Source organism: Heptranchias perlo, chromosome 2 (assembly GCF_035084215.1).
Source record: "Heptranchias perlo isolate sHepPer1 chromosome 2, sHepPer1.hap1, whole genome shotgun sequence".
NCBI lineage: Eukaryota > Metazoa > Chordata > Chondrichthyes > Hexanchiformes > Hexanchidae > Heptranchias > Heptranchias perlo.
The window spans coordinates 108,690,963-108,707,001 of NC_090326.1; the positions used below are offsets into that span (position 1 = coordinate 108,690,963).

Below are 16,039 nucleotides of genomic sequence, written 5' to 3' on the forward strand. Positions count from 1 at the left end.
GGCAGAGGCAGACTGCTTCCTCCCGCCCGCCGGGAGGAAGATCTCTGTCCTCCTCCTCCCCCTCACCCCGTGTATTGATACCTAGAGTGAGGCATCATTAAACTGGGAGCAGCCTTCCCCCTGGGCTGCTCCATGCTGTAATTTTTTCCATTTGTTGCAGCATCTGTGAGTGGAGGACTGCTCCTTTAAATAGAGCTCCTCCAGCTGACAGACCTTACTGTGATGCGCAGTCCGCCCGACGCACAGATCAGCAGTGGGGAACCCGGAGGAGCAGGTAAGTGGATCCAATTGGGCTACGATCGCGCGGGGAGCTGACTGATTTCACCGGGCGCGTTACCCACACGCCCGATAGCCCCCCCGCCGAGAACCCGCAGCCCTGGTAACATCGGGCCACTTGTGTGGGACCTTACCCTAACCCTAACCCTAATGCAGAAAGCCCTCTGAAAATCCAAATACACCACATCCACTGGTTCTCCCCTATCTATTCTACTAGTTACATCCTCAAAAAACTCCAGTAGATTTGTTAAGCATGATTTCCCTTTCATAAACCCATGCTGACTTTGTCAAATCCCGTTAATGCCCTCCAAGTGTTCTGTTATTACATCTTTTATAATAGACTCTAGCATTTTCCCCACTACTGATGTTAGACTAACTGGTCTGTAATTCCCTGTTTTTTCTCTCCTTTCTTTTTTAAATAGTGGGGGTACATTTGCCACCCTCCAATCTGTCGGAACTGTTCCAGAGTCTATAGAATTTTGGAAGATGATCACCAATGCATCTACTATTTCCAGGGCCACTTCCTTTAGTACTCTGGGATGTCGATTATCAGGCCCTGGGGATTTGTTCGCCTTTAGCCCCATTAATTTCCCTAGCACTATTTTTTTTACTAATACTGGTTTTCTTCAGTTCCTCCCTCTCACTAGACCCTTGGTTCGGTAACATTTCCAGGAGGTTATTTGTGTCCTTCTTTGTGAAGACAGAACCAAATTATGTGTTTAATTGTTCTGCCATTTCTTTGTTCCCCATTATAATTTCCCCCATTTCTGACTGTATCATCGGGGGTTCAGTCACAGGGGGGTCGGGGTCATCGAGGTTGGCGGTCATTGGAGGGTCAACCGGGGCTCAGTCATGGGGGGTTGGACATCATGGGGGGGATGGAGATCGTGGGGGGGATGGAGATCGTGGGGGAATGGAGATCGTGGGGGGGATGGAGATCGTGGGGGAATGGAGATCGTGGGGGGGATGGAGATCACGGGGGGTCAGAGATCGCGGGGGGTCGGAGATCACTTGGGGGGTCGGTGATCGCGAGGGGGATCGGAGATCGTTGGGAGGGGATTGGAGATTGTGAAGGGGAATGGATGAACAGCAGTAATAAAATCAGGAACAGGTTTATTGACACAACAAACACGCTCTTTCCGATAAATGTTTGATTTGCTTTAACATGGGCTCTCTCCAAATTATTTCAGCACCTAAAGGAGGAAACAAATTCCTAAGATGATAAAACTCTGAAATTTCTTCTAGATAACCCGAAAGTACGGGTTTCCTGGACATACTTACAATTTTGATGTAAGAACGTCTTGATTTTTTTTTCTGTAGGTTTCCTGCTCGACAGTGGGTCAGTCGTCGGGTGTGGAGGCGGTCGGTCATTGGGTGGGTCAGTCATCATCGGGGGGGGGGGGGGGGCGGTTGGGAGTCAGTCATCGGGGATTCAGAATCGATCATTGGGGGTTCAGAGTTGGTCGTTGGGGGGTTCAGGCGTTGAGAGTCCGTCATCGGGGGTCGGTCATTGGGAGGTCGGGGGTCATCGGGGGTTTAGTCACCAGGGGGTCGGGGTCATCGGGGGTTGAGGGTCATCGAGGTTGGCGATCATTGGAGGGTCAACAGGGGCTCAGTCATGAGGGCGGTTGGGCATCATGGAGGGGATGGAGATCGTGGGGGGTTGCAGATCGTGGGGGGGTCAGAGATCGTGGGGGTTCGGAGATCGCGAGGGGGAACCGGAGAACGCGAGAACATAAGAACATAAGAAATTGGAGCAGGAGTAGGCCAATCGGCCCCTCGAGCCTGCTCCGCCATTCAATAAGATCATGGCTGATCTGATCCCAACCACAAATCTAAAGAACACAAGAAGTCGGAGCAGGACCCGGCCACATAGCCCCTGGGACCTCTCCGCCACCCACAGGGCATTGACCGATCCGAACTCAGCTTCATGTCCAATTTATAAGGTGGGATTGGAGAACGCAAGGTGGGATCGGAGAACGCGAGGTGGGATCGGAGATAACGTGGGGGTCGGTGATCGCGTGGGGGTCGGAGATCACAGAGGTGGTTCAGAGATTGTGGGGTGGTTCGGAGATCGTCGGGGGGGGGGGTCGGAGATCGTGGGGAGGGGGTCGGAGTTTGGAGATCGTGAGGGGGGTCCAACATGGGGAGGGAGTTGGCTGATCGCGTGTGTGGGATCGCGGCAGGTAGGCTTGTTGGGCCTGGAGGAAACACTCCTGCTCCTCCTGGCCCACCAGCAATGCAATAAAGGCATTTACCTGTTGATCTGGGCCTTCTCGCCTCCAGGAGTTAGAAATAAAAAACCTGTCAAAATTGAGGCCCGCAGCCTCTTTAAAGATTTCACTGACTGACCCGCCTCCTGACAACGGGTTGGTCGCTGGGCCCTCGAACCACCTCCGTTAAAACCGGAAGTGGGCGGGTTGGGGTCGGGTTTTACTTTTTTATCATTTTTACCTTCCCACCCATCCCCAGTGGGGTTAAAATTTACCCCATTGTGTTCCACAGGGTACTTGATCATCTATGTCTTTCTTTATTCTTCTAACCTTCAATCCTGTGGTTAACAAGATATTTACTCAGCTTCCTTTTAAAATAAATAGTCAACACTGCATTAACTGCTTTTTCCTGGAAGTATATTCCACATACCACTGGTCTATGGGGAAAAACAAAATCTCCAAATCTCTACTTTAACTTTAGGCTTGCCAATTTTGTATTTGTATCCTCTGTTTCTGCAATCACAGTCTAAGTGAAATAACCTATTTATATTTTCCTTGCCTTTCAGCACCATAACGATCTGGATCATGTTGACTTCAATCTTTTTTAAAATTGAAAATAAGATCAAACCCTTCAGCCTGTATTGAGAAATTAAAGTTTTAAACCCCGGAATCATACTTGTCATTTTCCTTTGAAGCATTACCAATGCAACAATGTCCTTTTGAAAGTAAGATGCCTTAAATTGTAAACAATGGTCTAAATGTGGCTTTCCGATGGGTCTTATGTAGGGATAAAATAACCTCTTTTGACATATACGCAAATAGTTTTGCGATGCATGCAGTTGATAGCAGAATTAGATTGACTGGAAACTTTGTGAATGGTCAGTAATCACATCCAAATCATTTCCTTTATTTCAGCTTTGTCATTAGACACCCATTTGTCTTTTAATGCTCCCTATTCCAGTATTTGTCTCCATATTACAATCCATCTACCACTTTTTAGCCTATCCACTTAGTTTAGCCAGTTCCCTTTGAATGCCATCAATCTCCCTTATGTATGTCACCAGGCCACAAAGCTTGCTGTCATCAGAAAATGTTGTACTTTTGGCAGAGAACCCACTTTCATATAATTTCTGAAAAATAATGTTAACAAAAACAGACCATTTTGGATCTCAATTGGTCACTGCTCCTCGCCTATTTATCATCACTTTCTCTTTCATATAAATGAATTAATTTTCAATCCCGCTAGCTAATTTAACATTAATTGCAAGTATCTATCTGTATATTCCATAAAAGTTTCAAACATAGAACTTTATCTGAAAATCTATGTAAATCATATCCACTAAATCGCTGTCATCTACTAATCTACTACCAGACCAGGACCTACTCCGTTAATGGTAGGGCGTTGGGGAGAGTTATAGAACAAAGAGATCTAGGAGTACAGATTCATAGCTCCTTGAAAGTGGAGTCACAGGTGGATAGGGTGGTGAAGAAGGCATTCAGCATGCTTGGTTTCATTGGTCAGAACATTGAATACAGGAGTTGGGATGTCTTGTTGAAGTTGTACAAGACATTAGTAAGGCCACACTTGGAATACTGTGTACAGTTCTGGTCACCCTACTATAGAAAGGATATTATTAAACTAGAAAGAGTGCAGAAAAGATTTACTAGGATGCTACCGGGACTCGATGGTTTGACTTATACGGAGAGGTTAGATAGACTGGGACTTTTTTCCCTGGAGAGTAGGAGGTTTCGGGGTGATCTTATAGAAGTCTATAAAATAATGAGGGGCATAGATGAGGTAGATAGTCAAAATCTTTTCCCAAAGGTAGGGGAGTCTATAACGAGGGGACATAGATTTAAGGTGAGAGGGGAGAGATACAAAAGGGTCCAGAGGGGCAATTTTTTCACTCAAAGGGTGGTGAGTGTCTGGAACGAGCTGCCAGAGGCAGTAGTAGAGGCGGGTACAATTTTGTCTTTTAAAAAGCATTTGGACAGTTACATGGGTAAGATGGGTATAGAGGGATATGGGCCAAGTGCAGGCAATTGGGACTAGCTTAGTGGTATAAACTGGGCGACATGGATATGTTGGGCCAAAGGGCCTGTTTCCATGTTGTAAACTTCTATGATTCTATGATTCTACGAATTTAAGGGAATACCTGCTCTGTGTGTGTTATGTGTAACAAAATCGTAAACCCATTTATAAAGATATATTGGCCTGGAAATTATATTGAGCAGTGAGCAAATGGTGCCTGCCACTGGTTGGATTAAAACTCACCCACAAACTATTTGCAAGCTTCTGGGTGCCACCTTGCTGCAATGGTGAGCTGCAAAAAGTGCAGCGGACTTTCCCAGGCTTCTTTGAGCTGTGTGAGTAGGGAAAGGATCATTCTCTCCCCTCAACCAATCAGCCTGAAGCATCCTTGACAAGCCGTGCAGTCAGAACCAGGACGTGAAAGCTACAACAATAAATTAAATGTAAAATCAGTTAGAGAAAGTGAAATAAAGAGAGGGTAAGAAATATCAAATTAAAGAGATAAAAGAGATAGAAAGTAAAAGTGAAAAAAAAATTAAATTTGTTGGCCAACAACAATTAAAATCGGAAGGAATGAGACTCCACATTTTTAATAGTTAATTTTCAGTGCCAGCGAGGTTGTTTGGTAGCCATTAAGACTTACCACGCCGTTTAAAGTTGGTTTAGACCTAAAAACCCAGTGTACCTTTTTTATGGAGAGATTAGTTCGTTTCCAGCTGGGCAGTGCAGCAAGTTCACGCTGGTCCATTCATCCAGCCGGCGAGCTGCCCTTCCCAAACAGCTTTCGGAGGAGCAGGGCAAATGGTAGAGCAATTTCCAGATTTGCACGTTCGACTGAGCATGTGCGCTCGCCGAAACTTGCTCTTCCATTTGCCCTGAAATAACGGTGAGCCCCGTTAGTGTCACCGTTATTTTATGAGTAATTTCCAGGCCAATATTAGACATAACGCATAGAGAAAATCTTCCATCTTAGATATGTCCTTAAAGGTTTCTAATAGTTTCATGAAGCACGATCTATTGCTTCCTAGTCCATGCTGCTATTCTTCATGGGCCTTACACTCTTTAGATTTAGAGTTGGATTTTAACCCCTGTTCTGTGGGTGGAGAGAGTTAAAATTCTTGCTCTAGACAAATACTTGATTAGGAATTGATTGCAGGTTGCTGGATAAGTATAGACAAATGTTCAATTATTCCGCAAAGACTTAGTGATTGATTTATCCCCTCCCTAATTCAGGGGTACTGAAGCCAACTATAGCGCTAATTTCTACATCAGTTGAGATCAACTCACCACAGACCAGGGATTCAACTTAGGACCTTAATGGTCTGCATGACTTACTTCTACAGTGGGCAGTGAATCTACAAACTGAGTTATTGAGAGAGTTTACTCTGTTCCCTTTCTCGTCCATCAAAACATTAAAAGTTCAAAGTTAATGTCCAATGTGTTACCCTCATAGTAGCCTTTTTATTGCTTGGGAAACAAATCACCATGAATCATTACAATATAAAGTCTGAGGTAGCCACGCTGAAGCTGTTTTGTGCTCAGTCAGGCCCCCTTGATACTGCATTCAGTTCTGATCATTGAGGCATAAGGGAAATATTGAAGCCCTGGAAGCATTGCTGAGAAAGGCTATGATGATGTTCAGAGGACTGAGTTATGAGGAAAGGTCGGAAAAACTTGGACCATTCAGGCTTGAAAGGAGTTGAATGAGAGAGGACCTTATAGAGCTATATAAGATACTAAGTGGAATAGAAAAGCCTAATTTAGAGCGTTAATTCAAGTTAAACCACAACTGCAGGACAAGAGGTACAAATTGGTAAAAGGCAAGCTCAGGACTGATACCAGGAAGCATTTATTCACAGTAAGAGTGATACTTGGTCTTCAAGGTAGGGTAATGGAGGAAAAAGCTCAGAAGCCATCCAAGAGGCAGTTAAATGCTGATTTGGAGGTGTTTTCATTGGATAGCCAGGTGGTGAAGGATGGAATACTAAAGCCTAGTCTTTAGTTGCTTCCAAGCCTTTATTCACAGAGCTCCACATTACACCCACACCACACCCTAGATCAGCTCTCCTATAAATTGATATAAGAGAATTCCCAATTGATATGCACCACCTGAATATAATAACACTAATTGATATAAATCTCATGGATATAATTAACATGAGACATAGTAGGTTACTATGGAAGGGTGAGCTAAATAAGCTGAATGGCCTCCTTCATCTGTAGTGAACCAGCCACATAAATACTGTGGCGACAAGAGCAGGTCAGAGGCTGGGTATTCTGCGGCGAGTGACTCACCTCCTGACTCCCCAAAGCCTTTCCACCATCTACAAGGCATAAATCAGGAGTGTGATGGAATACTCTCCACTTGCCTGGATGAGGGCAGCTCCAACAACACTCAAGAAGCTCGACACCATCCAGGACAAAGCAGCCCGCTTGATTGGCATCCCATCCACCACCCTAAACATTCACTCCCTTCACCACCGGTGCACTGTGGCTGCAGTGTGTACCATCCACTGGATGCACTACAGCAACTCACCAAGGCTTCTTCGACAGCACCTCCCAAACCCGCGACCTCTACCACCTAGAAGGACAAGGGCAGCAGGCACATGGGAACACCACCACCTGCACATCCCCTCCAAGTCACACACCATCCCGACTTGGAAATATATCACCGTTCCTTCATCGTCGCTGGGTCAAAATCCTGGAACTCCCTTCCTAACAGCACTGTGGGAGAACCTTCACCACACGGACTGCAGCGGTTCAAGGTGGCGGCTCACCACCACCTCCTCGAGGGCAATTAGAGATGGGCAATAAATGCTGGCTTTGCCAGCGACGCCCACATCCCATGAACGAATAAAAAAAAAGTTAGATTTGTGGTCTTTTACAAAGCACGTACTAAACACTGCGATCTCTTGCTTCCAAGAGTGCAGTGTATGAAGGAAGCAATGAATGTTACAAGCTGATTTTCTGCAGTGCACGGCAGCACATAATTTTGCACTGAATTTGTTTTCATGAGCAACCTATCGAAATGAGAAAAGAACATATATCCATTGTAGAATCCCCATTAAATTGTAAAACCAATGAATATTCTGAATATCTCTTAAATAATTCCAGAGATGATACAATTACAATTGTAAAATGCAGTCATTGCTGAACCTGTGGCGATCTTAAGTCTGTAATACTCCTGTTTTAGTTGGTATCCATGTTCTATTTATCACTGTATTGTTTTTGCTAAAGTAATCCTTACAAACTGCTATTTTCAAGTTTTGGTACGAGAAGGACGTAAAATTTTAATTAACTATGCCTTTATAATATTTATGTTGGCTTTGACAGCTATAATCAGAAAATACTGTTGCCAAATAATGTTTGTACATCTCTGTGTACATACACGTCAAGTTAAAAAATTGTTCCTCAATATTTAAGATTTGATTTAATTTTGAGGAAAACGCCAGAACTAATGTCCTGATCACAAAGCTGGACTCTCCTAGCCTTCAGATTTAATATCTGAACATTTTCCAGGTGATGTAATTATTTGTGGCAACTCAATAAAGATATGATTTAATGTGGTGAACAGTTCTGGGATTAGTGTATTTCCAAGAGTGCTTTTGACATGGCCTAGTAGGAGAGCAGCATTCAGTTGATTGGTAAGATTAATATGCCTGACAAGAAATCACCAATAATCTCAGATTGAGAAGAGATTGCATTTTCCTGACTGCTCATCAGATTACATCAATCACGTCCAATAGTTGAATATGTAATGTTATAAGGCCATTAGTTTGCTGAAGTTGTGAACGGTTTTACAAAATATAAAGGCTGGTAGGATCTGGAACATGGCAGAATATAACATAGGAATTGGTAGATGAAAAAAGACCAAGGTCCATCTAGTTCGCCATCTACTATCCTGGTGGTTGCATGATACACCAATAATGGAGTTGTTGGTTAATCATAGTAATCAATCTCTATCAATTAGTCTACAACAGACTTTGACATGAGGTGAGAAAAACCCCAGTGGTGGAAAGCTTTGAGAACCATAGGCCCAAAATCACTCGTTGCTCCCAACCATGCGACACTTACCATATGTCACATCTGAAATTACTGTATACCAAAATATAACTTCCTAAAAGAAATCTAAATAATTTACATTTGAATGAATCAACACCATCTGCTTCCATCATTTCCCCAGGGAGCCTGTTCCATAGATTTACCACTTGCTCGCTGAAATCATATTTCCGCAGGTTAGTTTTGAGTTTATCCCCCTTCAAGCGCAGGCCGTGTCCTCTGGATCTACTCGTTCTGGACAAGGTGACACAGCTGGTCATGGTCTCTATCATCTAGTTCCTTTAGAATCCTAAAAACAGCAATTATATCACCTCTCAACCTTCTCTTTATCAGTGGGAACATACCCAATTTACATAATCACTCATTATAGTCCAATCTCTCCATCCCCATAATCATTCTGCTGCCCCCTGGTATTTTCTCAACAGCGGTAATACCCTTTTTTACTATGGTGCATAGTAGTGCTCGTTAAAAGTGTTAGCTTTACAATTAACAATTCAACTAACCATGCAGAAGATTTCCTGATCGCTGTAACGAGATTAATACCACCATCAATACCAGTATAGGCCCCAGGATATCAGAAAGTGCTGAACTGACAGGTAATCTTCCCAGTATCAGCTCTTTTAAACAATTCTTCAGTCTGCTCATTATTTTTTCACTATCTCCATTACATTGGTGGCAATTTCTTGTACGAAAATCTTCAAAACCAGAAGTGCTGTAGCAGTTTTAGCAGTTTCCTCAAACAAGAAGACAGCTTCATACAAAAGAGGGAAAAAAACCTTAAAAACTTGATTAGGTTCAACAAGGAGCAACAAATATAATAAAACTAAATAGAAACAAGCAACAATGAACTATCATTAATGCTGCTCAATATTCCACTACATGACCGAAAAATTCCCGGTATAATGTGAAGCAGAAACTAGTTCAACTGAATAAACACCAGAGGGCACTGTTTTACACTACATAATCCCAATAGATTTGTTGACATCCTTGCAAGATACAATGAAATTGCTGCGACTGGTATTGCATTTTTTTAAATCAGAGGAACATCAAAGAAATCATATCAAAGGACTTAAGGGACAAGTGAAATGCAAATTGTTCAGTCATCTTTACCTCCCAATGTGTCCTCTGTCCGTTTTCATTTTGCAACTAATCTGTGCCTGTCACTTTATAAATAAAATCTGTAGGATTGAAGGCAGCAGCCAAACAATTACCATCGCACTTCTGGCACATGTAGACATTTCTCTAGGGGGTTCTTGAAACAAAATCATTGTGTGTGCTAAGTATATGAAGGACAAAGAGTTTTCATTCTCCCCCCACACCCCGCCCCCACCCCCCAACCCCTTACAGTGGAGCCAGTTTGAAAAAGGACATAGAAAGATGCCCAAAGGATAAACTAAGTCAGATCTCCTGAGAAAAGGCTCGAGCATCATAAAGTAGGACTGAATGGATCATCTTTTTGGTGTCCCTTCAATTTTATCTCCTCTGAACTAAAGCTGTTGACCCATGCTGGGGTAAGGTTCAATGGGTACTGGCTTCCCTCCAGTACCTCACATAAGTGGCCATTCTGCATGTATCAGGACAGACGGTTAGTGTGAGCTGGCTATTTGACCATGGCAAGCTTGATCTTACTCTCACTTGACCTCCATATATGTCTACTTCCAAATTGGACAGCAGTGATCAAGAGCAGAAATTTGTTTATCACCCCTTCCTCAGCCCAGGGATGCTGAGGCAAACTGGAGCATCCAGGCCACTGCCCTACTGGAAATCATGATGTGGAGATGCCGGTGATGGACTGGGGTTGACAATTGTAAACAATTTTACAACACCAAGTTATAGTCCAGCAATTTTATTTTAAATTCACAAGCTTTCGGAGGCTACCTCCTTCCTCAGGTGAACGATGTGGAAAACAATTTCCACATCGTTCACCTGAGGAAGGAGGTAGCCTCCGAAAGCTTGTGAATTTAAAATAAAATTGCTGGACTATAACTTGGTGTTGTAAAATTGTTTACTACTGGAAATCAGCTAACTCAGTACAGACCAGAGTTTGAACATGTTTGTGTGGCTTAATTCCATATTGAACAGTATTCAGGAGAAGTTACAGGCCATCTTTGCTAGGCAAAGAGAAGCATGCACCATGAATCCAGATACATAATTTCAACATAAATTTGTGTTAAAATGCCAATATTGCTTAATGTTGGCAGAAACCTCTGATCTCATAACAATACACATTGTTACTGCACTGATCAGCAGTCGCAATGAATAGAAATACCTCATTAATCAACTGAGCACATGTAAATGGTATGCTGCATATTTATTGCACAGCAATGACAGAGATGGACAGGAGACCTGATTTCGATGACCCAGCACAAGCATTTATTAAACATATATACCGGTGGTAATAAAATACCCCATTGTGCGAATGCAGGTTTAGAAGGACACCAGCCTCCTCTGCACACTGAAGCTGCAGTTTTCATTCAGTCAGCGAGCACGTTTTTATAGCCCCAGATTAATCTTCTGTGTCTCACAGCGAAGAAACATAAATCACTCATTAAGTTAAATGTAAGTGAATGACAGTGTTCTTTGAATATTTGGAGCTTGAAATCACACTTCTATTTCGATCTCATCAATTCTGTTAGTCCTTAAATGAGAACCAGATGGTTTGAAATCTTGGTCTCTCTCCCAGCTTTATTGATACATTACTGGTTGCATAAAGTGTAGTTTTGACTTCAGCCCAAGTTGGTTGAGGTCCAGGATTGGCCCCCCCCCCACCCAGTTGCCACTATTATTCTGAGAATATACATTCACTGTTGGTGGCAAACTCCCAGTCTAACTGCAGTAGCAGTACTGACGATGCAGATGGCACTTGCCACCAAACGAGATGGGTTGCAGCCCTGCCTATAGAGACTGCCTTCAAATGTACAATAACAACTTGCATTTATATAGCGCCTTTAACATAGTAAAATCTCCCAAGGTGCTTCACAGGGGTGTAATCAGACAAAAAAATTGACACTGAGCCAAAGAAGGAAACATTAGAATAGGTGACAAAGAGTTTGGTCAAAGAGGTAGATTTTAAGCAATGTCTTAAAGGAGGAGCGATTTAGGGAGGGAATTCAAGAGCTTAGGGCCTAGACAGCTGAAGGCACAGCCATAAATGGTGGGGCGAAGCAAGTGGGCGATGTACAAGAGGCCATAATTGGAGGAACGCAGAGTTCCCAGAGGGTTGTAGGGCTGGAGGAGATTACAGAAATAGGGAGGGGAAGGCCATGGAGGGGTTTGAACATTAGGATGAGAATTTGAAATCTGAGGCACTGTTGGACCGAGAGCCAATGTTGGTCAGTGAGCAGAGGGGTGATGGGTGAACGGGACTTGGTGTGAGTTAGGATACTAGCAGCAGACGCAGCCAAAAAATATTGTTACTGGTGGATTGATTAGCTGAAGTAGCATAACTGTCTCCACGAAGGGCCTTGGGATATTAAAGGTGTTATATAAATGTTAGCTGTTGTTGTACAGGCCAGTAAAGCAACTTCATTTTTGTCAACCTGTATGGATCATCCCCGGCTATTGGGAAAGTACCAGCATCAGCAGCATAGTAACAAACTGCAACTTTAAAATAACTGCAACAAAACTAGCTGAGTTGTTGCTGTTGAAACTGCTCTACAAAGTATCAAATGAAACAATTTCCACAGCATTAGGATTGGGAATCAGTACTGAAGCATTCTCCAATATAAATATACCATAATATTACTTAAATACTTTGACTGGGAATTCCCTGGAAAGTATGGGTGTAACTATGACATAAGAGCTGCGCTGCTTTTTCCTCAGGAAATTCGTACATAACTGATTTATGCTGAAACATCACCACATGCAAATTTCCTCGGTCGTTTATGCCACTCCCGCGTTCCATCCACCAAAACCCTACTTACCTCATTAACATAGCTACGCCCATGCAAAAAGCCAGAGAATGCAAATTTCCTGCATTTACGCCAGTTCTGAGTGGGCCAAAATTTTAGGCGCAACAGGACCCAAAGTCACTATTTCTGGTGTTTTATAGCGTTTTTTTAAAAAGCTTTTTTACTTCTTACTGTGACCTGCACTATATCTTTTTAATATTTTTGAATGCGTTTCTATGGCATCAGAATCTGTTACATTAAAAAGAAAAAAGCTTCCACAATTGCATTTTCTTAAACATGTTGTCCTTTATGTGCATAAATGATAGTTTGATGGCTTCAAACTTTAATTTTATAACATCAATAAGATAAAAAGTGATTTAACGAGGATAGATATTGTAAGTTCTGTGCTTTCCTCAGGTCCCGGTTGTTTACGCTGATTTCTGCTTGTTTTACGCCAGTTTTTACATTTAGGCGTATGCTAATGAGATTCTCAGGAAATGTTGATGTAAGTTGCCGTCAGCAAGATGGGTGTAGAAACCAGAATAAATTTTGGCATAAACTGAATTGAGGAAATTCTGGCTCATTGAATTCTTTCTTACCTCTCCCAAAATATGACCAGAATTGTTCAATCAAAACCTTGTGTTTTTTTTTAAAGAGGAGAGAGATTTGTTCACACTGCTCAGAACTTACCTACGACTCTCCCTAGGAACAGGGTCTTCAGAGAGTTAAATTTGATATCTGAAGTTGCTGGCAGGCTGTAAGGAACTGGAGGATAATGATCCAGCTGAACAAAGAATGAAAGAAAAGATAAAAACCTGTTAGGTCAAATTGAAATGATATTTAATTATTTAAATTACTGACACTTTTTCGGATTAGAAAAAATAAACTGTCAACAATATAATGCTTGAACATTCATCCATTGAGTTTTTAATTACAATCTGCCTTTTAACCAAATATTAAATATTACAGCATTTCCCAGATTGCTCTCCTTAGGATTTTATAGTACAATTAGATAATGCAGCCTCTATAATGTTCTGATGAATGAGATAAGCAGGACATTTTCAGTAAATTTAATTGTAAGTTGGTAATATGGTGAAATGCCTGCATAGAATTGAGTTATGTAAAAGGTCCATTACACTGGGTATATAATTTCAGTTTAATTCTTTTCATGTTCCCACTTATAATACTTTGAAATCCAAGTTTAAATTAATTACATCTGTCATACATTACAACAGTGACTACACTTCAAAAATACTTCATTGGCTGTAAAACGTTTAGGGACATCCTGAGGTCATGAAAGGCACTATATAAATGCAAATCTTTCTTTTTACATCTGATTATATAGCTGTTCTCTTTAAGCGACAAACATGGTGCCAATCAGTGAGCTTTGCCCTCAAAATGGAGAGATTGCATAGCAATGAGAAAACAACATCAAAAGCTAGGTTTATATACAATATGTGATTTAACAAAGCTTTTGTTCCTTCATTGATGTATATTTAAAGTGATGTAAAGCAAATCCCTTTGATTGACATAACCAAAAGTGACAATTAGTAGGACCTAAGTGACACAATGAGGTGTCATTCCAATTCAAGCTTGCTTTCCTCAGAGAAGCACTCAACTAACCATTTTGCAATAAAATTTACAAAGAAATTAGAAACATTTTAAGAGAATAGTATTTTTAACTGCTGCATTATTTTAATTATGTAATCTGTAAGATGTTCTTCCATGATGCCATTTTTTTCCTCATAATCTCTTCAGGTCCCTAAAAATCAATAAAAAGTGATTTTTGGGGAGGTGGGGTGGGGAAAGAGAGTAGATAGGTGGAATTTTTCTTCTTTACAATGTAAGGGATGCTGGTACTAGCATCATGCATTCCTGGGTCATGTATATGATGGTCAGATACACTTTCCTGTTATTCTACCCCAAAAGTGATCTTTAACCACATTTCCTACCTCAGTAAAGTCCTTGAGTGAAACCACTGATTTACTGATAATTAGTACTGAGTTATGGATATCAGGTAGACTTGTGCCCTATGGGGTGAGACTATCTGAATTAATTTTCACTCACAGCCATCAATGAGACAACACTCTTATCCCATTAGCCTGGACTAGATTTAAATGCAGGTCCCAGAGATGAAAGGAGTGTTCTAATTCACTGTAACACTCAATGGTCGCAAATATATGATATCTCTTAATTATAAGTGCTTCAGTGGTTTGAAATCCCATTGGTGAATTCTTCACATCCCTTAATATATATGTACGAGAAAGAAGGAAAGAGGAAGGGAGAGTTACACTGCGTTGCTCTTGTGTATTTCCTAGCTGGCTGTTCCAGAGCAAGATTAGCAGAGGCCAGGCAACAGGTCACCTGCCTGACCTTCCTCTTGACCAAGGATGAGTGCTTGGTGTGTGGAGATCCAAGAAAGAGATAAGGCGGAAAAAAGGACCTCACAAGCAGGGAGTGGTTAAAGTGCTTAAAATGAAAACAGATACGGTTTAAGCAAAGGTAAGGAATCTTACAACACCAGGTTATAGTCCAACAGTTTTATAACCTGATGTTGTAAGATTCCTTACATTTGTCCACCCCAGTCCATCACTGGCATCTCCACATCACGGTTTAAGCAAACATAAAGAGAAACAACACCCCTTAGTCCAGTGGTTAAGATAATCACCACTTCACCTATGCTGACAGATCCAGGTAAACCTGCATTGCGTACCACTTGCATGTGTCAGTCACATGTCAAGAGCTTTGCAATTTTGCAGGCAGACTACCACATGCCCTCCAACCTCGTACTCAGTGGGCCCGATTTTAGCAGGCCTGCGGGTTCCCGGCGGGTGGTCCTCCGGGAGCATGGAAAATGCAGACGGTTAATTGAGTGCGCCCCCCGCGCGATCGCGGGATAATTGATTGAATTAAGCCATGGTTCCGGGTTCGCCGCACCCCAGCTGTGCGCCGGCCGCCTGCGCATGCGCATTGACGCCAGCGCGATGGTGGAGCTCCACTTAAAGGGGCAGTCCCACAGAGCCCCCCCCTGCATCTAGCATCAGGAAGCAGACCATGGCGCAACCCAGGGGTAAGGCTGCGCCCCGGTTTTCCGACCGCGCGCTGCAGCTCCTCCTGGAAGGTGTGCGGAGGAGGAGGGACACGCTCTTCCCCAGGGACGGACGGAAGTGCCCTGGCTCCGTAACCAGGAGGGCATGGGCAGAGGTGGCGGCGGAGGTGAGCAGCAGCTCTAACACCAGCAGGACTTGGGAGCAGTGCCGCAAGCGATTCAATGACCTCACTAGGTCCAGCAAGGTGAGTACACTAACGCACCCCCCCCAGAACCCGTCTCGACCATCACGCCAAACACCCCACAACCCCTTCTGCACAGCCACCACAGCGCTCCCGCAGCAATCCTCACAGCCACTCACTCACCATCCTCACCGTGCCTGCACTGACCCACCCTCCTTGTCCCCACTGGAACACTACCACACGCCCCAACCCCATGCAATGGGACGGGCATGTGGCACACGCATCCTCCCATCCATCCGCCCCACGCGCAACCCACCCACACCGATGCTCCAGGCGTC

General features: G+C 43.1%; 1 protein-coding gene across 2 annotated transcripts in view; it reads right to left on the reverse strand.

Moving 5' to 3' along the window:
- cntnap2a (contactin associated protein 2a) overlaps positions 1 to 16,039 on the reverse strand; it is a 1,620,024-nt gene that overhangs the window by 94,810 nt on the left and 1,509,175 nt on the right. For both annotated transcript variants that reach the window (XM_068005678.1, XM_068005683.1), the window contains exon 21: positions 13,161 to 13,254. In XM_068005678.1, coding sequence (XP_067861779.1) covers positions 13,161 to 13,254 — 94 coding nt within the window. The remainder of the gene's footprint in view (positions 1 to 13,160; positions 13,255 to 16,039) is intronic.